Below are 25,998 nucleotides of genomic sequence, written 5' to 3' on the forward strand. Positions count from 1 at the left end.
ATTTCATTTCTATAGGAAATTTTGTCAAAATTTTATTTCTATAGGAAATTTTGTCAAAATTTCATTTCCACAAGAAATTTTGTCAAAATTTCATTTCTATAGAAAATTTCATTTCTATAGGAAATTTTGTCACAATTTCATTTCTATAGGAAATTTTGTCAAAATTTCATTTCTATAGGAAATTTTGTCAAAATTTCATTTCTATAGGAAATTTTGTCAAAATTCCATTCCTATAGGAATTTTGTCAAAATTTCTTTTCTATAGGAAATTTTGTCAAAATTTCATTTCTATAGGAAATTTTGCCAAAATTTCATTTCTATAGGAAGTTTTGTCAAAATTTCATTTCTATAGAAAATTTCATTTCTATAGGAAATTTTGTCAAAATTTCATTTCTATAGGAAATTTTGTCAAAATTTCATTTCTATAGGAAATTTTGTCAAAATTTCATTTCTCTAGGAAATTTTGTCAAAATTTCATTTCTACAGGAAATTTTGTCAAAACTTCATATCTATAAGAAATTTTGTCAAAATTTCATTTCAATAGAAAATTTTGCCAAAATAGGAAATTTTGTCAAAATTTCATTTTTATAGGAAATTTTGTCAAAATTTCATTTCTATAGAAAATGTTGTCAAAATTTCATTTCTATAGGAAATTTTGTCAAAATTTTATTTCTATTGAAAAACTTGTCAAAATTTTATTTCTATAGGAAATTTTGTCAAAATTTCATATCTATAAGAAATTTTGTCAAAATTTAATTTCCATAGGAAATTTGTCAAAATTTAATTTCTATAGGAACTTTTGTCAAAATTTCATTTCTATAGGAAATTTTGTCAAAATTTCATTTCTATAGGAAATTTTGTCAAAATTTTATTTCTATTGAAAAACTTGTCAAAATTTTATTTCATAGAAAATTTTGTCAAAATTTCATTTCTATAAAAAATTTCATTTCCATAGGAAATTTTGTCAAAATTTCATTTCTATAGGAATTTTGTCAAAATTTCATTTCTATAGGAAATTTTGTCTAAATTTCATTTCTAAAGAAAATTTTGTCAAAATTTCATTTCTATAGGAAATTTTGTCAAAATTTCATTTCTATAGGAAATTTTGTCAAAATTTCATTTCTTTAGGAAATTTAGTCAAAATTTCATTTCTATAGGAAATTTTGTCAAAATTTCATTTCTATAGGAAATTTTGTCAAAATTTTATTTCTATAGAAAATTGAAGTATCTCTTTCTTTGCAAAATCTACCAAAATATGAAGAAATCTACCAATCTACGAAACAGATACAAATCTACCATTTTTGGTAGAATTTTTCCAACTGTGGCTACCGTGGGCATAAGCCCCTCCTGGTAGAGCAAATATCATCCGATTCGGCTGAAATTTGGTACATGTTGTTAGTATATGCGAGAATTGGTCCCTTTCAGTCCATAATTATATGTATCCCCCACATAAACCGATGCTCAGATTTGATTTCCATCTGATCCAATTGAAATTAAGGAGACAAAATCAACCATTAAAATTTGCCCAAAAATTGCATTATGCTCTTGAAACATGTTTGAGGTGATCATATTCCTTCTCTGGCTGCGTGTGGCTATAGAAAAGAGAATTCCTTTTTATTTGCCATTATAACAGAGAAATGACTGCTTATTTGGTAGTAAACAAATACTCTTAATTTACTACGCAAATTATTGTTCTCACCCATATCTTTACTATATTATTCGGTCAAATGTGTCAATATGAAGATAAAAATGTTTATGAGGATACATAAGAGAAACGACGCAACATGCTAGTATAAAATAAAGAAATTTCGCTAAAATGTCTTATTTGTAATTATATCAAAGAAAGTAACAAGCTACCATGAAGTTCTTTATCTCAACAATCACCATAGCTGTAATAAATCTAATTCTTGTCGAGTATACGTCAGGACATGGAATGATGTTAAGTCCTCCGGGTAGATCTTCGCGATGGCGTTTCGACTCTACAGCACCAATAAATTATAATGATAATGAAAACTTTTGTGGAGGATTTGGGGTAAGTAGAAATTAGAAAAGTATATAAATTTTTATTACTAATATCCGTGATTAGTGGTTTAAATAAACAAAACAGTGAAAAGTGAGATAAATGATTAAACAACAAGGTGAAAGAGAGCCATATAAAAGCAAACAATGAAAAAAAAAATAATAAATGTTATCGCAAGGTGTTGTAAAAGTCTTTGAAAATTGTACTAAATTAAAAACAATATATATTGTGTTTAGAGTAAAAACAAAAAAAAAAAAAAACAAGTATATACGGCCTAAGCTCGATCGTTTTTTTATATCCTCAACCATAACATTGGCATTCCGTTTGTAACACATCGAAATATTGGTCTTAGGCCCCATAAAGTATATAAATGCTGGGTCGTGGTGAAATTTCATACGATCATACTGAACTTTGGTACGTGGTGTTAGTGTACGCTCCCCGGCTTTGGCCTCCGGAGCCTCTTGAAAGAGCAAATTTCAACCGATCCGACTAAAAATTGTTACGTGATGTATGTATATGACCTCTAATAACCATACAAAAAATGGTGCATAGTTATATATAGTACCCATATAAGCCGATACCCAGAGCTGACTTCCGAAGCTATCGTGCTGAAATATTGCATAAACTCGTCTTTTATTTATAGGCACACTCAAAAAAGTTTACTTGGATCCAAAGATTTTCCGTAAGGATTTTGGTATTGATTCCTAGCCAAAGATGCGGCTTCTTTAATGTAAATACATTTTTTAGCGACCTGTGTGCTTTAAATCTACATGGATGAAAAATACTGTTTTTCATATGTTTGGCTATAAACATTATATGTTTGGAACACAAATTTTTAAACACAATATTTTTGAGTGCAAGCATATAATGTTCATAAACTAGCATAACATGTTTGGGACATATATGTTAATATGTTAGAACATATTATGTTTGGGACATAAAATGTTTGTAAATATAATATGCTTGGATGCAAACATATATTAATTTAGAAATAGCATATAAACATATATGTGTTTAGTAGCTTGGAGCGCTATTTAACAGGGAGCGATATTGAATTAAGTTGGTGGTTGTTGCTTGTTATTACAAAATTAACATTTTATTTTTCCTTGGGCAATTGATCAGCTACTTCTTTGATCCTTACAAACTGTGTGGTCCGCTGTTCGAATCCCCGTCCGGCAAAAGGTAAAATTAAAATAAAAAAAAATCATAAAATTGAATAATTTCTTCTACAATGTTTGTATTACAGAAAAAGGTGCTAAGAACTAAAAAATCTCGTGAAAGTGAGAAAGATTTCGGGGAATATACAATTGGGCAGAAACAAAATTTTGAGCATTCAGGTCGAAAACCTATGTTGTTAGCACCTATATTACCTGTTTATTTTCATAATTCATTATGATTGTAAATATATAAATAAATAAATAAAATTTTGAGCACAATATTGTTTGGGAGAATTTTTTTTAAGCATATAATATTTTTGGGTGCAAAATGCTTCCAAACATATTATATGTTCACATAATAACATATTGTTTTTTGGAAGACAACATTATTGAATTTGGATGCAAAAATACAAAATGTTTGGAACTTAGACTACCCAAACATATATTGTTTAGACCAATATGCTTTCAAACATATTATATATTGGTAGAGATCAAACATATAAATGTTTGGGCAATACCCAAAAATGTATATGCTTGAAGCAAAATATGTTTGGGAGTATATGTTACAGAAGCGATTTTTTGTAAGAGTGTAGGATCAATAAAATTAAGATAACATAGAGATTCCATTTATCGAATTTTCATTCTCTTTTCGCGGTATATTCATAAAGCTATTAACGTACAAACAAATAAAAAAATAAACTTTAAACCTAAGATGCTAAATCGTCAAAATAAGTATTAGCCTATATTTGAAGCGCTTTTATCTTAAATTTGAAGATTCAATATTTGAGTTAATTTAAGGACAATTTCTTAAAATAAAAAATGTGTTTCTTTACTTTAAGGAAAATTGGCCTTAGTTCAAAGATATACGACTTTAACCGAGGGACGCAAATTTCCAAAATTTGTGTCCTAAATTTATTAAAAATTTTTTTTTTTTTAAGCAAAGTTTATAAACTTTATCATATTTAAAATTTCATTATTTTAAAGAAATTTGTCCTTAGTAATTTGTAGATTGCGCATCCTAAAATTTAGGTTGCGTAATCTTTAATATTACGTAAATATTTTTTTTTCGGTGCTGGTTAAGTTCGTTGATGGGCTATATCGGTTCAGATTTTGATATAGCCCCCCCATACTAACCGACCCCCCCCCCAATTTGGGGTCTTGTGCTTCTAAACAAGTTTTATCCGATTTGCCTGAATTTCACATCTAAAGGTAGTTTGGGTGCATAAATAAGAATGCCGAATATGGTATGATTTGGGCAACATTTTGATAGAGCCCCCGATCTTCTGATTTGATTTCTAGGTCTTCTCGACACTGCCCCCGATCTTCTGATTTGATTTCTAGGTCTTCTAGACACTGCAATTTTATCCGATTTGCCTGAAATTAAAAACTTTCCAGGTATTTTGGGGCCATAAACAAGTATACCGAATATGGTGTGTATCGATCCATGGTTTGGTATAGGCCCCATATAGCCTGATCTCCTGATTTGACTTCTTAGGCTTCTAGAAACGACAATTTTTATCCGATTTGTCGTATTTATCGTATCTTAGGTCCACACATAAGTGTGTCGAAAATGGTGTGTACCGGTCCATTTTTCGGTATTTTCCTCGTATAGACCGATATCCCGATTTGATCTCTTGAACGTCCAGACATCCCAAGTTTTATTCGATTTGTCTGAAATTCAAAATCTAGAGGTATTTTGGATCCACACATAAGTAAGCCAAATATGGGGCGTATCGATTCACATTTTGTAAAGTCCCCATATAGACCGATCTTCCAATTTGATTAATTGTGCTTCTAGACACCGCAATTTTTATCCCATTTGCTTGAAACTAAAAATTTAGAGGTATTTTAGGTCCATAAATAGGTGTAGCGAATAGGGTGTAAATCGGTCCGGTGTTTTAGTATAGCCCCCATGTGTTAAGTCTCCCGATTTCCATGTTGGCATACTCTTGAAATTCTGTATATTTTCCAGTAACCCGACGAACAGTTTTCAAAGAAAACAATTATACAGTCGAACTTCCCTATAATGAATACTGACGGGGCTGGAAAATTACTTCATTATATAGAAACTTATACAGAAATTATATCAGAATACAAGAAAATGGGAAGGAAAAAACAGTGTTTTTGAATTTTTTTCATTATAGAGCGAGAGAGAGAGCTTCAGTGTATAGAACTTCACTGTAGAGAAGTTTGACTGTATTATTTGATTCACTGTGGTGGGTATTTAAGATTCGGCCGGGCTGAACTTAAGTCCGTATTTACTTGTTTTTATACCTTGCGCCATACTGTGGAATAGGGTATTATAAGTTGGTGTATGTGTTTGCAACACCTAGAAGGAGATGAGATAGACACATGGTGTCTTTGGCAATAACATATTGCTCAGGGCCTGTCCCTGAGTCGAGCTAGCCATGTCCGTCTGTGAACACATTTTTTGTGATCAAAGTCTAGGTCGCAATTTTAGTCCAATCGACTTCAAATTTGGCACTAGTTTCTGTTTTGGGTCAGAATAGAACCCTATTGATTTTGGAAGATATCAGTTCAGATTTAGATATAGCTCCCATGTATATATTTCGCCCGATATGCACTTATATGGGCTCAGAAGCCAGAGTTTTATCCTGATTTTCTTGAAATCTTGCAAAAACATAACACTTGATCGTGTAGTCAAGTGTACGAAATTTTATTGAAATCTGTTCAGATTTAGATATAGCTCCCATATATATCTTTCGCCCGATTTAGACATATATCACCACAGAGACCAAAGTTCTATTCCGATTTACTTGAAACTTTGCACAGGGAGTTGATTTAAGGCTTATGATGTGCATGCTGATTTTGGTTGAAATGGGCTCAGATTTAGGTATATCTCCCATATATATCTTTCGTCCGATTTTGCGTAATATGATCACAGAGGTCAAAGTTGTAATTCAATTTACATGAACTTCTGCACAGAGATTAGAATTAAAATTGTAAATAAAGGGTGAAACGGTCAAAATTTGGTCAAGGGAAAACGCGTGTAAATCGGTGAAATCGTTTATTTAAAAAATCAAATTAAATTTCTTTTTCAAGTTCAATTAGTATAAAATTCAGGAAAAATATTCAGTTAGGCTTTCGCATTTCCAGATCTGAATTGCCGGGCCTCACGCTTGACACCTGCCATCAGATTTTGTACCGCCACCTTGTCCACCTTCTTCCCGCAGAAAGCCAGTTTGCCTTAAACTGCTGCTCGTCCTTAGCAGTTTTTTTGGTCTTCTTTAGGTTCCGCTTGAAAATAGCCCAGTATTTCTCAATTGGGCGGAGCTCTGGCGTGTTGGGAGGGTTCTTGTCCACTTGTACCACTCCATGGCCTTTTTACCGTAATGGCAAGATGCCAAATCCGGCCAAAACAGTACGGAACAACCGTGTTTCTTCAGGAAAGGCAGCAGACGTTTATTCAAACACTCTTTCACGTAAATTTCTTGGTTGACAGTCCCGGAAGCTATGAAAATGCTGCTTTTCAAGCCACAGGTACAGATGGCTTGCCAAACCAGATATTTCTTTGCGAACTTTGACAGTTTTATTTTGTTTATCATCGCGATTTGGAGTCACTACCTTCTTGTGAGTCGATAGTCCGGCTCGTTTTTTGGTTCGATGCACGGTTGTAGACGATACACCCAGCTTATTTGCGGCATCTCGGAGAGAGAGGTTAGGGTTTCGCTTGAAACTACCGGCAACTCTCTTTGTCGTCTCAGCGGCTTCCGGTTTTCGATTTCCCCCCGATCCAGACTTCCTGGCTGTCGACAAACGTTCCCCCAACACTTTAATTACATTAGTAACGGTTGATTTGGCAACTTTTAGCGATTTTGCCAGCTTTGCGTGCGAGTAGCTCGGATTTTCGCGATGCACGAGCAAAATTTTGATACGCTGCTCTTCTTGCTTGGACGGCATTTTGACAACTGAAGAGTGAATTCCAAAATCAAAATAGGAGCAACATTCTACACACACACACACCTTCAAAATGAGGGGTGTTCAGGTATTTTAAATACAAAATTGAAAGAAATACGTCAAGTTTATATTGACCAAATTTTGACCGCATCACCCTTTATGCATACCAAATTTGGTTGAAGTCGGTTCAGATTTAGATATATCTTCCATACATATGTTTTTCCGATTTGGGCAAAAATTGCCTAATTACCCACATTTTCCTTATAAAATCGCCACTGCTAAGTGGAAAACTTTTAAAAATGACTCCAATTTTCCTATAATTCTAATACATGTCTATCGACTAATAAATTAAAAATACACTTTTCCGAAATTGTCTCAAAATTGGTTCAGATTTAAATGTTTTCCATATTTATACCCTTCACCACTACTGTGGTACAGGGTATAATAAGTTTGTGCATTTGTATGTAACGCCAAGAAGGAAAAGTCTGAGACCCATCGTTTAGTATACCGATCGTCTTAGAATTAAATTCTGAGTCGATTTAGCGATGTCCGTCTGTCTGTCTGTCCGTCTGTCTGTCTGTCCGTCTGTCTGTCTGTCTGTTGATGTATTTTTGTGTGCAAAGTACAGCTCGCAGTTTTAGTCCGATTGTCCTAAAATTTGGTATGGGGTCCTGTTTCGGCTCAAAGACGATCCCTATTGATTTTGGAAAAAATCGGTTCAGATTTAGATATAGCTGCCATATATATTTCCCACCGATCTGGTCATAATTGGCGTGCATATCAACCGATCTTCCTCAAATTCCGTGCATCCCAATATTTTATGAGTCTCGAAAAACTTGTAAAATAGCATCCAAATCGGTTCAGATTTAGATATAGCTCCCATATATAGCTTTCGCCCGATTTACACTCATTTGCCCACAGAGGCCAATTTTTTGCTCCGATATAGTTGAAATTTTGCACAGGGAGTAGAATTAGCATTGTAGCTATGTGTGTCAAATTTGGTTGAAATCGGTTCAGATTTAGATATAGCTCCCATATATAGCTTTCGCCCGATTTACACTCATATGACCACAGAGGCTAATTTTTTGCTCCGATTTATTTGAAATTTTGCACAGGGAGTAGAATTAGCATTTTAGCTATGCGTGTCAAATTTGGTTGAAATCGGTTCAGTTTTAGATATAGCTCCCATATATAGCTTTTGCGCGATTTACACTCATATGACCACAGAGGCCAATTTTTAACTCCGATTTAGTTGAAATTTTGCACAGGGAGTAGAATTAGCATTGTAGCTATGCGTGCCAAATTTGGTTGACATCGGTTCAGATTGAGATATAGCTCCCATATATATGTTTTTCTGATTTCGACAAAAATGGTCAAAATACAAAAATGTTCCTTGTAAAATCGCCACTGCTTAGTTGAAAAGTTGTAAAAATGACTCTAATTTTCCTAAACTTCTAATAAATATATATCGAGCGATAAATCATAAATAAACTTTTGCGAAGTTTCCTTAAAATTTATTCAGATTTAAATGTTTCCCATATTTTTTTACTAAAATTGTGTTCCACCCTAGTGCATTAGCCAACTTAAATTTTGAGTCTATAGATTTTGTAAAAGTCTATCAAATTTTGTCCAAATCGAGTGATATTTAAATGTTTGTATTTGGGACAAACCTTTATATATAGCACCCAACGCATTTGACGGATGTGATATGGTATCGAAAATTTAGATCTACAAAGTGGTGAAGGGTATAATATAGTCGGCCCCGTCCGACTTTAGACTTTCCTTACTTGTTTTTTACTAACATTGTGTTCCACCCCTGGGCATTAGCCGACTAAAATTTTAGGTCTATAGATTTTATAGAAGTCCAACAAATTTTTGCCCAGATCGGGTCAGATTTAAACATATGTATATGGGAACATTCAGATTTATGTATAACACATAACACATTTGACGGTTTTGATATAGTATCGAAAATGTGGAGGGTATAATATAGTCGGCCTCGCCCGACTTTAGGACTTTCGTTACTTGTTTTTATTAAATTTACACATGCCTATGTCCAGTATTTAGGAATAAACCTATTCCTTTCATGGACCATAAAAATTACATCGTTTCATAATAGTATTAGTCGGTTTTCCAAGATATCAAAAATCGATTAATCGAATTTGAAGATTACAAAAAGTAGAAAAGGAAGATTTTCGACTTGTGTAATCCTGGTTAAAAAGACAAACCAGTCTTAACTGCTAATATATGGATAAATTTTTGCGTGGTTGTTATATACCATATACTAACACAACGTACCAAATTTCAACCGGATCGGATGAAATTTGCTCCTCCAAGAGGCTCCGAAAGCCTGGGAATCGGTTTATATGGGGGCTATATATAATTATGGACCGATATGGATCAATTTTTGCATGGTTGTTAGAGACCATATACTAACACCACGTACCAAATTTCAAACGGATCGGATGAATTTTGCTCCTCCAATTGGCTCCGCAAGCCAAATCTGGGGGTCGGTTTATATGGGGCCTATACGTAAAAGTGGTCCGATATGGCCCATTTGCAATAACATCCGACCTACATCAATACGAGGGCAGTTCGGAAACTTCTTAGGAAAATTTTCGACTTGTGTAATCCTGGTTGAAATGACAAAGCAGTCTTAACTGCTAATATTTTGTTTACAATTCCAGCAAAATGCTTCAACAGCAAACATATGCTCTTAATATGCTATTGACTTTTATATCTCTCAACCTCTCCAACATTTAATTTGGTGAAACGTCCCAATATGAAGATAAAGATTTTTATGAGGAAACATTAAAGGAAACAACGCAACAGGGTAGTATAAAAGAAAGAAAATTTTTGCAATCTGTATCATTAGTAATTGTATCAAAGAAAGTACATAATAAGTTGCCATGAAGTTCTTTATCACAATAATAATCATAGCTGTTATAAACGTAATTCATTTCGAATATACATTGGGACATGGAATGATGTTAAGTCCTCCGGGAAGATCCTCGCGTTGGCGTTTCGACTCCTCAGCTCTAATAAATTATAATGACAATGCAAACTATTGTGGAGGATTTGGTGTACGTATAAATATTTAAAATATTGACTTTTCTTGCATTACCAATATCTGTGATTGGTGGTTTATATACACCGAAAAAAAAGTGAACTGTTTTATAGGAAGAATGAACTACCACGTACGAAAATTGAACTAAATTTTACTCCACATTTTGAGATTTCCACAAAGCGTTGTTAAAACCAGGAAATTTTAATGCCTGTTGTACTTTTTAACTGCAGTTCACGAAATTACATCATCTCATAAATAGAAGAAAAAATTAACTAAAAGTAAAGAAGAAAATCATTGGTGCCAAATCATGACCATTTTAACCATAAAGTAGTTCATTCTTACTATTTTTGGGAATCGTACGAAAAATTTCATTTGTTTTAGTTCATATTGAACTTATGTGTACGGTCATTGAACTTAATACTCACGTTTAGCTCATAAATTTTTTGAGACATACTTAAAAAAAGTAAGATTTCATTAAGCTATGGAAAATTTCGATAAAAATAATAAAATTTAACTACAAGCAAATAAAGTTTTTCCAATAAAAATAAGTTAAATTTAGCGTTAGTTTAACTACGGATTTTTTTTCTGTGTAGGAAAAAGTTTAAGTGATATAATGTATCAGGCAGTCATGTCAAGAAGAAAACTATAAAATTTTCGCGATTATTATAGTATTACAAAAGAAGAAGTCAACAAGTATTGACGAAACGTTGGGATAAAAATGTAAAAAGGTTTTCTTCTTTACATCAATGAATTTAGGTCCAACTAGCTAAATAAAACATAAAAGGGAAAAATTCCCAACATTTTTTACTAAATCAAAAAAAAAAAAAAACAAATATCGGATAAAGCCTCCTGATACAGGAAAGGCAGATATTCTCTGACATTCTCTGACATTCTTTGAATCTTATTTTTATTTATTGACTTTTTGAGTTGCACATACAATAAGATATAAATAATCTTATAATTAGTTAATGATAATAATGATAATAAAAAGCAAACTTATAAAAATCAATATGAAAAGAGAAAATAAAACAAGTATATACGGCCGTAAGTTCGGCCAGACCGAATCTTATGAACCCTCCACCATGGATTGCGTAGAAACTTCTACTAAAGACTGTCATCCACAATCGAATTACTTGGGTTGTGGTAACACTTGCCGATGGCCAGGTATCTTAAAACTTTTAAACACCGTCTTCTAAATTGTAATTTAGTCCATACGGGGTATATTTTAAATTAAAAAAGACCGATTAAATCCGTATATTATTCAGTTTGACAAAATTTTCCATAGAAATAAATTTTTGATAAAATTTTTTATAGAAATAAAATTTTGACAAAATTTTCAATGGAAATAAAATTTTGACAAAATTTTCAATGGAAATAAAATTTTGACAAAATTTTCCATAGAAACAAAATTTTGACAAAATTTTCTATAGAAATAAAATTTTGACAAAATTTTCCATAGAAACAAAATTTTGACAAAATTTTCTATAGAAGTAAAATTTTGGTAGATTATTTTGGGCAATATGGACCAATTTTTGTGTGATTGGCGATCGGCTATATATAACTATAGACCGATATGGAAACATTTTTGCATGACTGTTAGCGGCCATATACTAGCGCAATGTACCAAATTTCATTTGCTCCTGCAAGAGGTTCCGGAGGTCAAATATGGGGATAGATTTATATGGGGGCTATATATAATTATGGACCGATATGGACCAATCTTTGCATGGTTGTTACAAACCATATACTAACACCACGTATCAAACTTCAACCGGATCGGATGAATTTTGCTCCTCTAAGAGGCTCCGGAGGTCAAATCTGGGGATCGGTTTATATGGGGGCTATACATAATTATGGACTGATATGGATCAATTTTTGCATGGTTGTAAGAGACCATATACTAACACCACGTATCAAATTTCAACAGGATCGGATGAATTTTGCTCCTCCAATTGGCTCCGCAAGCCAAATCTGGGGATCGGTTTATATGGGGGCTATACATAATTATGGACCGATATGTACCAATTTTTGCATGGTTGTTACAAACCATATACTAACACCACGTATCAAATTTCAACCGGATCGGATGAATTTTGCTCCTCTAAGAGGCTCCGGAGGTCAAATCTGGGGATCGGTTTATATGGGGGCTATACATAATTATGGACCGATATGTACCAATTTTTGCATAGTTGTTAGAGACCATATACTAACACCACGTACCAAATTTCAACAGGATCGGATGAATTTTGCTCCTCCAATTGGCTCCGCAAGCCAAATCTGGGGATCGGTTTATATGGGGGCTATACATAATTATGGACCGATATGGATCAATTATTGCATGGTTGTTAGAGACCATATACTAACACCATGTACCAAATTTCAGCCAGATCGGATGAAATATGCTTCTCTTAGAGGCTCCGCTAGCCAAATCTGTGGATCGGTTTATATGGGGGATATACGTACACGCAAAGAAAAAAAACGTTTGGAAAACGTGTACCGAAAACGTTTTTCTTTTGTTAGAGTTTTTTGAATTGCTTCGAAAATTTTAAACTTTTATCACCAAAAAAATTCGTTTGTTACAAAATTTTTATTTTTTCAATAAAAAAAGTTATTTTTGAAATAACAACACAGTCCATTTCGTTTATATCAAACACTGTTCTTTTCTGACTTTAGGTCTTTAATAAGACACATTTTACAGTTCAAAATTTAATATAGTACAATGTAATGTTGAACATTTTTTCGGAATCTTCCGAATATATCTGGAATATATGTAAAAAAAACAAAAGCAAAAAAAAAAAACTTTGGCCGAAGCAGGGATCGAACCCACGACCCTTGGCATGAGAGTCGGACGTAGCTACCACTGCTCCACGGTGCCAAACTAAATGTTTGTTTCTGTTAAATAAACTTTGTTTATTCGGTTCGTGGGCGCCGCAAGCTATGCTATATAAATATAACTTATATGGATATTTTTCTATTGATGACCATAACAGGTACATAGCTCAGTGGTTAGTGTGTTGGCTTACAATGTGCATGGTCCGCGGTTCGATTCTCCGTCCAGGCGAAAGGTAAAAAAAATTTTAAAATTTATAAAATCGTATAATTTCTTCTACATTGTTGGTATTACAGGAAAAGGTGTTAAGAACTAAAAATCCTCGTGGATGTGAGAAAGATGTGAGGGACAATGCAATTAGCAAGAAAATAATTTTTTTTTTTTTTTTGAGCTAGTCTTTATGAAATTGTTTTTACATCCTGGAAAAGAATAAACGTTTATCACAAAAAGTATATACTTTTCTTCCAAATACACTTCCTTACAGCGAAAAGCAAATGAGAAACGAACTTTGTTTGTCTAAAATTTCGTTTGGGAGGAAAGAATTATTTTTTGCGTGTAAAAGTCGTCCGATATGGCCCATTTGCAATACCATCCGATCTACATCTATAGCAACTACTTATGCCAGGTTTCAAGTCGATAGTTTGTTTCGTTCGGAAGTTACCGTGATTTCAACAGACGGACGGACATGCTGAGATCGACTCAGAATTTCACCACGACCTAGAATATATATACATTATGGGGTCTTAGAGCATTATTTCGATGTGTTACAAACGGAATGACAAAGTTAATATTCCGCCCCCCCCCCATCCTATGGTGGTGGGTATAAAAACTAAGCAAAACAAGTTAAAAAAAAATTTTTAAGAAAATACAAAATTTAAGGATTATATAAAATTAAAAATTTATGGTCTCATATCAAGAAAATAAAAAGATAAGATCAAATAGAAAAATATCTGAAAACGGGTTTCTCGGAGATTTTAACGTTGCTAATAAATTGGATTGTTGGAGGTAATGAGTTCCAAGACCGATAGCTACACGCATTTGGACCAGAGAACGCAAAACTGTATACATTTAGGGAGCCTCCATGGTGCAATGGTTAACATGCCCGCCATGGTCCTGGGTCCAACTCCAGTTTCGACCAAACACCAACAAGATTATCAACGATAGTTCACCCATCGTAAAAGTTCTGAGTGTTTCAAAGCTTCTCCAAGTGGTTTCGCAGCAATGTGGAACCCGATCCGTACTCGCCTATAAAAAGTAGGCCCCTTGCCATTGAGGTAGACGTATAATCGGTCAGCACTCAGTGATAAGAGAGAAGTTCAATCCCTATGGTATCACAATGGACTAAATGGCCTAAGTGAGTCTGAAGTATCGGGCTGCCACTATAGACATGGCATGGCGAGTATTAGTACTGATGAGTAAGTACTGGGATATACTCTACCATGAGAACTCTTTGCTATTCATTGGTTTCCACACTATAATTTTATACTGCCCAATATCATTTTTCTTTTAGTTCTTCCGTGACTTAGTCCCCCATGCTCCGATATTCGGAATCATAAATTACAAATTTTTCGTAGCCTAAATTTTCATTCATCACATATGTGTCATCTTGCCTATATATTCCATATGCCAATACACAATAAAATTTTGTTTTTCTGATTCAATCACGAAAAGAATTGATCCAATTAATTTTTTAATTGAAATGTCTTCAATCACCAAAATGATAGTATCAATCACAGTTTTAATTGGGCATAACAAAATTATTTGATTCAATTAATTGATTTGATTTGAAAATTTCAATTAATGTTTCAATTGATTCAATTAAACATTTAATTGATGTTTATTGCAATTAATTTTAAAAATTTGCAATCATTGCCTTAACTAACTCAATGCTTCTATATTGATTAACAAGTTAATTTTATCAATATATTAATTGAAACATTTCTCAGTTAGTGCAGTCTCCGCACCCTCTTATTTATATATGTCCGGCATTTAAAGGTTATAAAATCGAAAGGCCGGTCGATGGTTAATCTAAAGTAAGTAATGGCGAGATGCCGCATTCACTCATAAATTTGGTTCACGGTGCAGACCGTCATCAGCTTGTCATCGTAGTTGACTAGGAGATAATGCCATAGTTGGTGGTGGACATTAAAGTTTCTTAGACAAGTTATGGTCGCAAACTCAATGGAGCAAATCTTTGTACGGGAGCCGGCAGCGTCCAACCGGGAGAGTGATACACACATCATGTCTCCATCTCGGCGGACCCAGATCTGATATCTATCCCACATAATTTTTTTGTAATGAGGTACGAGAATTTGATACCGTCGGAACGGACAGAACCAAGGTCCGGTATTCTCCAACATCCCGACCTCGATCAAAAACAAGTGGCGAATGGCAAATGAGGTAAAGGAAGCCTTTGTCACGGGTATACTGTAAACAGAGTTGTTGACAACAACAAACAATCCGGTAGAATATTTGGACAGACTTTTGGACAGAGTTTATGCCCGTTACGAATCTCTAGCGAAATTTTTACTACTCACACAATTAATGAACATCTTTATAATATAATTCTATTTTTGCAATCCATTAGGTTCAATATGGCCCAAATGGAGGAAAATGTGGTTTGTGTGGTGATGATTATGCTCAACCAACACCCCGTGACAACGAATTAGGTGGAAAATATGGTGGAAATGGAGTTATTGTTCAAACCTTTGAAGATACCTATACCGCTGTCATTGGATTCAAAATTACGGCCAATCATATGGGACATCTGTCGTATAATCTCTGTGATTTGGATGAATTCAAAGAGGAATCAGAAGAATGTTTTGCCAAGTATACATTAAAGTTTGCCGATGGCAGTGATAAGTTCTATGTTGGTAATACAATCGGTCTGATTGACACCACTGTAGTATTACCCAGCGGACTAAGTTGCAATCATTGTGTATTGCGCGCTACATATACGGCTGGAAATAATTGGGGCGTTTGTGAGAATGGAGTAGGTGCTATGGGTTGTGGCAATCAGGAGATGTTTAAATCATGTGCCGACATACGCATTGTGGCTCCAAATTCGAAGAAAATGAGTGCAGCCGAAACTGTGTATGAAGCAATTCCTGATGTTTAAATGGAAGGCAGATACTTTTTTGTTGATTTATTTATTGTAAATAAATTTTGTTACACCGAGAATATTAGACTTTTTATTCGATTTATTTTTTTTTTTGTTTGGCTCTCAGAAATAGGCATCAGAAATTGTTCTTGGTAAAACAAAAGACTTTTTTTCTCATTTTAAGAGGTTCCACAATTTTTGATAGAAATAAAATTTTGACAAAATTTTCTATAGAAATAAAATTTTGACAAAATTTTCTATATAGATAAAATTTTGGCAAAATTTTCTATAGAGATAAAATTTTGAGAAAATGTTCTATAGAGATAAAATTTTGAGAAAATTTTCTATAGAGATAAAATTTTGACAAAATTTTTTATAGAGATAAAATTTTGACGAAATTTTCTATAAAGATAAAATTTTGACAAAATTTTCTATAGAGATAACATTTTGACAAAATTTTCTATAGAGATAAAATTTGGACAACATTTTCTATATAGATAAAATTTGGACACAATTTTCTATAGAGATAAAATTTTGACAAAATTTTCTATAGAGATACAATTTTGACAAAATTTTCTATAGAGATAAAATTTTGACAAAAATTTCTATAGAGATAAAATTTTGACAAAATTTTTTATAGAGACAAAATTTTCTATATAGAGATAAAATTTTGGCAAAATTTTCTATAGAGAAAAAATTTTGAGAAAATTTTCTATAGAGTCAAAATTTTGAGAAAATTTTCTATAGAGATAAAATTTTGACAAAATTTTCTATAGAGATAACATTTTGAGAAAATTTTCTATAAAGATGACATTTTGACAAAATTTTCTATAGAGTTAAAATTTTGACAAAATTTTCTATGGAGATAAAATTTTGAGAAAATTTTCTATAGAGATAAAATTTTGACAAAATTTTTTATAGAGATAAAATTTTGACAAAACTTTCTATAGAGATACAATTTTGACAAAATTTTCTATAGAGATAAAATTTTGAGAAAATTTTCTATAAAGATAACATTTTGACAAAATTTTCTATAGAGATAAAATTTTGACAAAATTTTCTATTGAGATACAATTTTGACAAAATTTTCTATAGAGATAACATTTTGACAAAATTTTTTATAGAGCAACCGTGTTCACAGTAGCCATTTATTTTGATCTGAATTTGTCAGGACTAATATCACGTTTTTTCTAAAGAAATCATATTTTGACAAAATGTTCTATTGAAATAAATTTTAAATTTTGAGAAAATTAGAGTTTTATACCAATAAAATTTTGAGAAAATTTTCTATAGTAATGAAATTTGATAATATTTTCAAAAAAAAAATTGACAAATTGTTCAAGAAGTTAACATTTTGAGAAAATTTTCGATAGAAATAAGATTTTGAAAAAAATTTCGATAGAAATAAAATTTTGAGAAAATTTTCTATAGAAATATGTTTGTTTTCATTTAACATATAATTTTGATTATTTCTGGAAGAGTAATCGCAAAAATAAAGTGATTTCCAACTCGAAAACGGAACATAGTACCCACCTCAACACGAAATTAATTTTTTTACATTTTTTGAGTTTATAGCAAATTTTGTCAAAATTTTATTTCTATCGAAAATTTTTTCAAAATCTTATTTCTATCGAAAATTTTCTCAAAATGTTAACTTCTTGAACAAATTTGTCAATTTTTTTTTTGAAAATATTATCAAATTTCATTACTATAGAAAATTTTCTCAAAATTTTATTGGAATAAAACTCTAATTTTCTCAAAATTTAAAATTTATTTCAATAGAACATTTTGTCAAAATATGATTTCTTTAGAAAAAACGTGATTTTAGTCTCTATAGAAAATTTTGTCAAAATTTTATTCTTATAGAAAATTTGGTCAAAATTTTATTTCTATAGAAAATTTGTTCAAAATTGTATTTCTATAGAAAATTTTGTATATTTGAAGATATGACTTTGCACGAAAATTAATTTTTTTAAAGATATTGAATTTATAGAAAATTTAGTCAACATTTTATTTCTATTAAAAATTTTGTAAAAATTTTATTAATTTTGATTATTTCAGGAAAAGTAATCGCAAAAATAAAGTGATTTCCAACTCGAAAACGGAACATAGTACCCACCTCAACACGAAATTAATTTTTTTACATTTATTGAGTTTATAGCAAATTTTGTCAAATTTGTATTTCTATAGAACATTTTGTCAAAATTTTATTTCTTTAGAAAATTTTGTATATTTGAAAATATGACTTTGCACGAAAATTAAATTTTTTTACAGATATTGAATTTATAGAAAATTTTGTAAAACTTTTATTTCTAGAAAATTTTTGAGGAATCTCTTAGTTAGAGAGGAATATTTAATAATAAATCTACTAAAACATCAAGAATTCTACCTATCTACGAAACAGTAAAAAATCTATCATTTTTGGTGGAATTCTACCAACTGTGGCAACCGTGGCACCACTACTGACTTGCACTCTTCGTAAAAATTTAAACAAATTTCTCGTATGTATTTGTATATATATTTATTTGTTTTGTCTTTGTTTTATATCTGGTTGCACATATTTTTGTAATTTAATTATTTTATTTTTAAGTATGAAAGTATGTACTCTTTTTTTTCGTGTATAAACTATTGTTTACATTGTTCTTGTTGTCGTTTCTATAGAAATTAATCATTATTCTATTGTTGTTATTTATTTATTTCATAATTAATTGTTTATTGAAATTAGAGATTTACTGCTTAATTTGTATATGATGATGGATTTGTTAAAGAATTCTTTCTATTTTTGCCTGTATATTGATAAAGTGCATTTTTTATTTATGTTCTTTCTTGTAAACTCAAATATATTCTGAGAATAACTAAAATATGCTTGCACGTATAGATTAATAAATTTATTTCAATGTTTTGTGATAAATTATATTAACTTTACAAAAAAATAGGAAGAAAAAAATACAACTCAAATTTTATTAGCACAACTTGAGCGAATATTAAATAAAATTGAAATGTCATGAAATTATTTCGAATGTTCACTTGTGAAATTCACATTTAAATTTGCACAAAATATCGTATATATTTATATTTCTTTAGATTATATTTATTTATTTTATAATAATTATAAATTCGCTACTTTTACATACCTTTATTAATATTGTATGTTTCAATTTGTATTTAGTATTTACACTTTTTATTCAAATCCAATGACAAAAATTTTACTCCTTTATTTTATGTTTGCCTCTTCAAATGGGAAAAGTATGAAGGAATTGGAATGAAACAATTTTAAGTATCCATCGAAAAAAGTGGAAGTTGCTGGCAACACAGAAAAGTTTTTTTTTTTTTTAAATCACAAAATTAATCGTCTCAATTTTTAATTGAAATCGATATTAGATTTATTTTCTTCTAGTATATTAATTTTTGTATCGAAAAACTTGTTGATACCATTAACGAGTTTGGATCTTTGAAATATATGGAAAATCTTATTCCATCAACAAGAATTGGATTAAAACTTAGTTTTGTCCATATTTCAATGGAAACATGCTGTAAATAAAAAAGGAAAACCCCGCTATAAATGCCATGAAATGCATTTTTCCCCGCCATAGGTTAGGTTAGGTTAGGTGGCAGCCCGATGTATCAGGCTAACTTAGACTAAATATTCAGTCCATTGTGATACCACATTGGTGAACTTCTCTCTTATCACTGAGTGCTGCCCGATTCCATGTTAAGCTCAATGACAAGGGACCTCCTTTTTATAGCCGAGTTCGAACGGCGTTCCACATTGCAGTGAAACCACTTAGAGAAGCTTCGAAACCCTCAGAAATGTCACCAGCATTACTGAGGTGGGATAATCAAAGGCTGAAAAACTTTTTGGTGTTCGGTCGAAGCAGGTATCGAACCCACGACCTTGTGTATGCAAGGCGGGCATGCTAACCATTGCACCACGGTGGCTCCCCGCCATAAGACTTAAATTCCAGATCTACCAAGAAAAAAAAAACACATTAAAACTGGACTCCTACTAATTCTGGCCAAAATTTTAGGTGACCGGGGGTGTACACTTCTGAGAGGTTTCACTGTATTTGAACTCTTCAATCGAACAACGAAAAAGATCTCTTGGTTTAATGAATTTGTCACTCTACATATCGAAATATTATTTTCAGGTCATACACTGAAAAATATAATTTACCTTATATGAAAAATTATGTAACCTAAATTTTTGCATACAAAGGAAAATTTTCTTTAAAATAAAGAAATTTTAATAAAACGAAGGTTCATAAGTCATGTTTTAAAAGTGTTTTTCTTTACATTTAGGACACGAAACTTTCAAATTTGCGTCACTCCTTGTGTGATTGTGAGTTAAAGATGCGACTTCTTTAAAATAAAATAATATTTTTGTTAAATCTAGTCTCTATAATATTCATATTAAAATTCAGATACTATTTATCGAACATTGATTTGCATGCATTTTTATAGAGGAGAAAATTCCACACTTTTATTCTTACAGGAAAATCAAAAAACCAGAGAATAAGAAGACTTGATGGACGTCATACCAAATGTTGCATTTTCGTCGTTAGGTTCAAATATAGTTTTGTCATTATACCATCCACCATAGGATGAGGGTATATTAATTTGGTCATTTCGTTTGTAACTCATCAAAATATAGGTCTCAGGTTCCATTCTGAATCGATCTAGCGATGTCCGTACGTCTGTTTAAATCAAACTAACATCCGAACAAAACAATCTATTGACTCGAGACTTGGCACAAGTTGTTGCTATTGATGTAGGTCGAATGGTATTACAAATGGATCATCGGACTACTTTTTACTATAGCCTCCATATAAACCGACACCCACATTTGGATTGCGGAGCTTCTTCGAGAAGCAAATTTCATATCAAATTGGTTCATATCGGTCCATAATTATATATAGCCTCCATATAAACCGACCCCCTAGATTTGGCTTTCGGAGCCTCTTAGGTTAGGTTAGGTGTTAGGTTAGGTGGCAGCCCGATGTATCAGGCTCACTTATACTATTCAGTCCATTGTGATACCACATTGGTGAACTTCTCTCTTATCACTGAGTGCTGCCCGATTCCATGTTAAGCTCAATGACAAGGGACTTCCTTTTTATAGCCGAGTCCGAACGGCGTTCCACATTGCAATGAAGCCACTTAGAGATGCTTTGAAACCCTCAGAAATGTCACCAGCATTACTGAGGTGGGATAACCCACCGCTGAAAAATGTTTGGTGTTCGGTCGAAGCAGGAATCGAACCCACGACCTTGTGTATGCAAGGCGGGCATGCTAACCATAGCACCGCGGTGGCTCCCAGAGCTTCCGGAGCCTCTTGAAAGAGCAAATTTCATCCTATTCGGTTGAAATTTGGTACGATGTGTTAGTATAGCCGCTAACAACCATGCCCAAAATTGCTCAATATCGGTCTATACCCAGCAAAAAAAATTGGAAGTTGTTCCATAAACATTTCTTTTAAAGCCCATCCCAGAATCCCCCATCGACTTTTTTCAACTTCCGATGCAGTCCTTTAGGACAAGTCCACAAACATTTCTTCTAAAGCGCATAGTGAGATCCCCCAATGATTTTTTTCCACTCTCGATGCAGTCCTTTTGGACAAGTCCACAAACATTTCTTCTAAAGCGCATCTTGGGATCCCCAATGATTTTTTTCTACTTCCGATGCAGTCGTTGTGGACAAGTATTAGAAAGTACGCAATCAGGCTAGTGCAAATTTTGGACATTTAAATTTAAAAAAAAATAGAAAATTAATAAAAAATAGAAAATTAATAAAAAGTACAAATAATAATAATAAAAAAATAAATAAATTTCATTTCCGCTGGGATTTAAAACTTGTGCCGTTTGACTTTTTCGCTTCCATGGAAGTTCTTTTGCGAATGTTTTGCAAATTATGAGAATATTTAAATTTTTTGTTGATTTTTAATGGACAAAATATATTTATACGAAAATAAAAAAATAAAAACGATGCATAACATAAAAAAAATATTTTTCTAAAAAATATTTGATTAAAAAGTTGCCGCTGGTGAGAATTGAACCTGCGTTTCTTATTCTTTCGTTCATACTAAAGAGAAAAAAATATTTTTCTAAAAAATATTTGATTAAAAAGTTGCCGCTGGTGAGAATTGAACCTGCGTTTCTTATTCTTTCGTTCATACTAAAGAGAACATATCGAGAAGCACTTAGAATGTTGTTCCTCGGTGTCGTATTACGATCATACCACAAACATTTGAATTGACCTTTCGACGCTTTATGTTCAATGGCGTTTGTGGCTGAGTGTGCTAAGGCGTTCTGTTATGGTGCCAACAAACCCAGGTTCAATCCCTGGTCGGAGCGAAAAAGGTTAAAAAATTAGATAATAGGAAAATAATAGTGTAATAAAAAATATGGATGAAAAAAAAGTGAAATTGGTTAAAATTTTTTTTTGCTTTTAAAATTTCTTCATTCAAATTAACTTCCAGGGCACAACTTCTAAAGCAATGCAAAGGATCCAAAAAGGGAGTACTTCCGTCCTATGACAAGCCCATGTAAAATTCATTGGAGATGATCCAAGTTTGAACTACTTCCGGATCACAGATTGGGGATCCAAACTACTTTTTTGGAAGCTCTTTTATTGCTCTAATTACCGTGTAAAAATTCATATCGGATCGTAATTATTTATAGACTCCCCTACACTCAAAAAAAAGATTACTTGTATCCAAAGATTTTGACCTTCCCTTAAGGATTTTGGTATTGATTCCGGCCCAAAGATAAGGGTTTCTTTAAAATAAAGACATTTAGCAGTGTATCCGGCCTTAAATCTAGGGTTACTAAAATTAATATTAGTACAGATCTTATTTATCAAATTTTCATTTTCTTTTCGCTATTCACATACAAACAAATATCAGTTTAAAAAACCAAATTATAACGGATACTTGAAAGTAAAAAATGTTTCCTTAATTAAAAAAAAAAAAAAAAAACTTTAAGCCAAGTACGCAAAATCTTTAATATAATTCTTGGCCTAGTTTAGGTTACGTATAGTGGCAGCCCGATATTGCCGGCTCACTTAAGACTATTCAATACATTGTGATACCACAGTGGCGAACTTCTCTCTTATCATTGAGTTCTGCCCGATTCTATGTTAAGCTCAATGCCCTTGTCATTGACGTTTTTATAGTCGAGTCGAACGGCGTTCCACATTGCAGTGAAACCACTTAGAGAAGCTTTGAAACACTCAGAAATGTCACCAACATTACTGAGGTGGGATAATCCATTGCTGAAAAACTTTTTGGTGTTTAGTCGATACTGGGTTCGAACCCACGGTGGCTCCCAATTTTTAGCCTATATTTGAAGCTTTTTTATTTTAAATCTAAAGATTCGATATTTCAGTTAATTTAAGGACAATTTCTTAAAATCAAAAATGTGTTTCTTTACTTTACGGACAAATTTGCCTTAGTACAAAGACATATGACTTTAACGGAGGGACGCAATTTCCAAAATTTGTATTCAATTAAAAAAAATTGAAGCAGAGATTATAAACTTTATTTTAATTAAATTTCATTATTTTAAAGAAATTCGTCTTTAATATTTTGTAAATTGAGCGTCCTACAATTTAGGTTACGCAATCTTTGATATCATGTAAATATTTTTTTTCGGGGTATATATTGCGGCCAAGAACTGAATTATCTAAATATTTAACCTGCCTCTTTGTCTAATATTTACCCTTACCCTAACTTACAATTTAGAAGACGATGCTAAGATTTAAGTTTTAAGATACCTTGTGACGGTACTCTAGAAGCCCAAGAAGTAATATCGGGAGATCGGTCTATATGGGGGCTATATCAAAACATCGACCGGTACTCACCATTTTCGACACACGGCTTTATGGTTCTAGGATAGCCCTAGACAGTGTTACCGTTGGAAATTTTGAAAAAGTCGCAAAAAAGTTGCATATTGAAAAAAAAGGTCGCATAAAAAAGTCGCATAATAATAAAAAAGTCGCTTACATTTGTGAGGTCTTTTTATTACAAAACATGTTCTATAAAACAACACAAAAACAATAAAGGAACAGTCTGTTTAACATACAAAGATATTTTGCCAACATAAAATCCAGTAAAACGGAAACTTTCAATAGAGTAAAAATGGATATTTTTCTCTTTGCTAAAATTAGCAGAAATGTACGCGAACGCCGTCCAGTACCAATTTACCATCAGCCAATTTAAAGCTTCTTAATCAATTAAAAATAATAAATAAAATTATTTTTTATACTACACTTTTAATTAACTCTACGAAATATATTGCACATATGATTTGTTTATGACAAACTCTTGCAAGTTTTTACTGGCAAAAATCCCTAGAAAAAACTTGCAACTTCTCTATATCTCAAATGTCACATTTGAAGTCTCTCTGGCTCTATTTTGCAGACTTAGTGGAGTAAACGTACGACTTCCAGTAAAACCTTGTGATAATTATCAAAAAATATTTGCTACTAGAACGGACCTATTGTTTGAATACCATATGCAAAAAACAACAACTGAACAAACCATAACACCGTGTAGGTTAGATATCGTTGGTTAAGTGTCCATTGTGATACTATACGTGAATTACTTTACTTCTCTCTTATTAATGAGTGTTTTTATAACCGAGTGCAAACGGCGTTTCACATTGCGCTGAAGTACTTAGAGAAACTTTGAAACACTCAGCATCCACCGCTGAAAACATTTTGCTGTTTGAACGAAACTGGGGATGAATGACCAAAGAGGGCCATTGCACAACAGTGGCTCCCACGCAATTTTTATAAAAATTGCTTCAAATTGAAGCACTTCCAAAGTCGCACATTTTGCATATTTTAAAAAAGTAGCACAAAAAGTCTCATGAAGTCAGAAAGGTTTCAAAATGCGACTAAAGTCGCACAACGGTAACACTGCCCCTAGATTTCAAATTTCAGGCAAATTGGATAAAGACTACGGATTCTAGAAGCCCAAGAAGTAAAATCGGGAGATCGGTCTATATGGGGGCTTTATCAAAACATGGACCGATACTCACCATTTTAAGCACATCTCTTTAAGGTCCTAGAATACCTCTAGATTTCCGATTTGAGACAAATCGGATAAAAATTACGGAATTTGGAAGACCAAGAAGTAAAATCGGCAGATCGGTCTATATGGTGGCTATATAAAAACATGGACCGGTACTCACCATTTTGGGCACACGTCTTTAGGGTCCAGAGTATCTCTAGATTTCAAATTTCAGGTAAAGAAACAATTCACATATTATTCACATATTATTTCTTATTTTCTTTAGAATGTATGAATTAAAGAAATGTAAACGTGAAAAATAAGCTATTTTAGCGCGTAACTCGAACTTAATACCTTAGGCCTTAGGACTCTGATTATATTTGTAATAAATGGATCCGGGATCAAAATGTACAAACACTAATGTACTCAAAATGAAGCTAATTAAAAGGGACACAACATGGTAAAAAGTTGGCACAAAAATTAAAAAAAAAATGGAATTTAGTTGCACAACAAATAATTACATAAAAGTAACAATGGTTGAAAAAAGTGGCAAATTTGCCACTAAAGTGGCACAACGGTAATATAAGGAAAATTTCATTCATTTGTGGACCAAAATTTGTATAAGAAGGCTGACAATATTTTGATAGTCTCTGTTACTAATTTCCATCTTCCATTTCCAATGGTTTTTGAGGAAAATTGTATTTGACTTTTTGATTAGCTTCCATATACTGACAAATTGTGAGACCAATTTAAACAAGTCGAGAAGAGTAATATTTATGCCATTGGATTTTTCGAGAGATTTGTTTTGTTTATTACCATTTTAGCTATCAAAACCGATTTAGTTTATTTTATTTATACTAGAATTTATCATAGATTTGTGGATGTTGTTGATTTGAA

At 32.3% G+C, this 25,998-nt stretch overlaps 1 protein-coding gene across 2 annotated transcripts; it reads left to right on the plus strand.

The window, feature by feature from the left end:
- The first annotated feature begins 1,826 nt into the window (after window positions 1-1,826).
- Window positions 1,827-16,171, plus strand: LOC142220924 (uncharacterized). Of its 2 annotated transcripts, none has more exons than XM_075290348.1 (2): window positions 1,827-2,031; window positions 15,579-16,171. In XM_075290348.1, the coding sequence occupies exons 1-2, from the start codon at window positions 1,858-1,860 to the stop codon at window positions 16,107-16,109; spliced, it is 705 nt and encodes a 234-aa protein (XP_075146463.1). In that variant the 5' UTR covers window positions 1,827-1,857; the 3' UTR covers window positions 16,110-16,171. The 2 variants fall into 2 exon arrangements, with proteins under 2 accessions (XP_075146463.1, XP_075146464.1); XM_075290349.1 differs by lacking the exon at window positions 1,827-2,031 and adding an exon at window positions 9,978-10,177.
- The last annotated feature ends 9,827 nt before the right edge of the window (window positions 16,172-25,998 follow it).

This window comes from Haematobia irritans, chromosome 1 (genome assembly GCF_050003625.1).
Source record: "Haematobia irritans isolate KBUSLIRL chromosome 1, ASM5000362v1, whole genome shotgun sequence".
NCBI lineage: Eukaryota > Metazoa > Arthropoda > Insecta > Diptera > Muscidae > Haematobia > Haematobia irritans.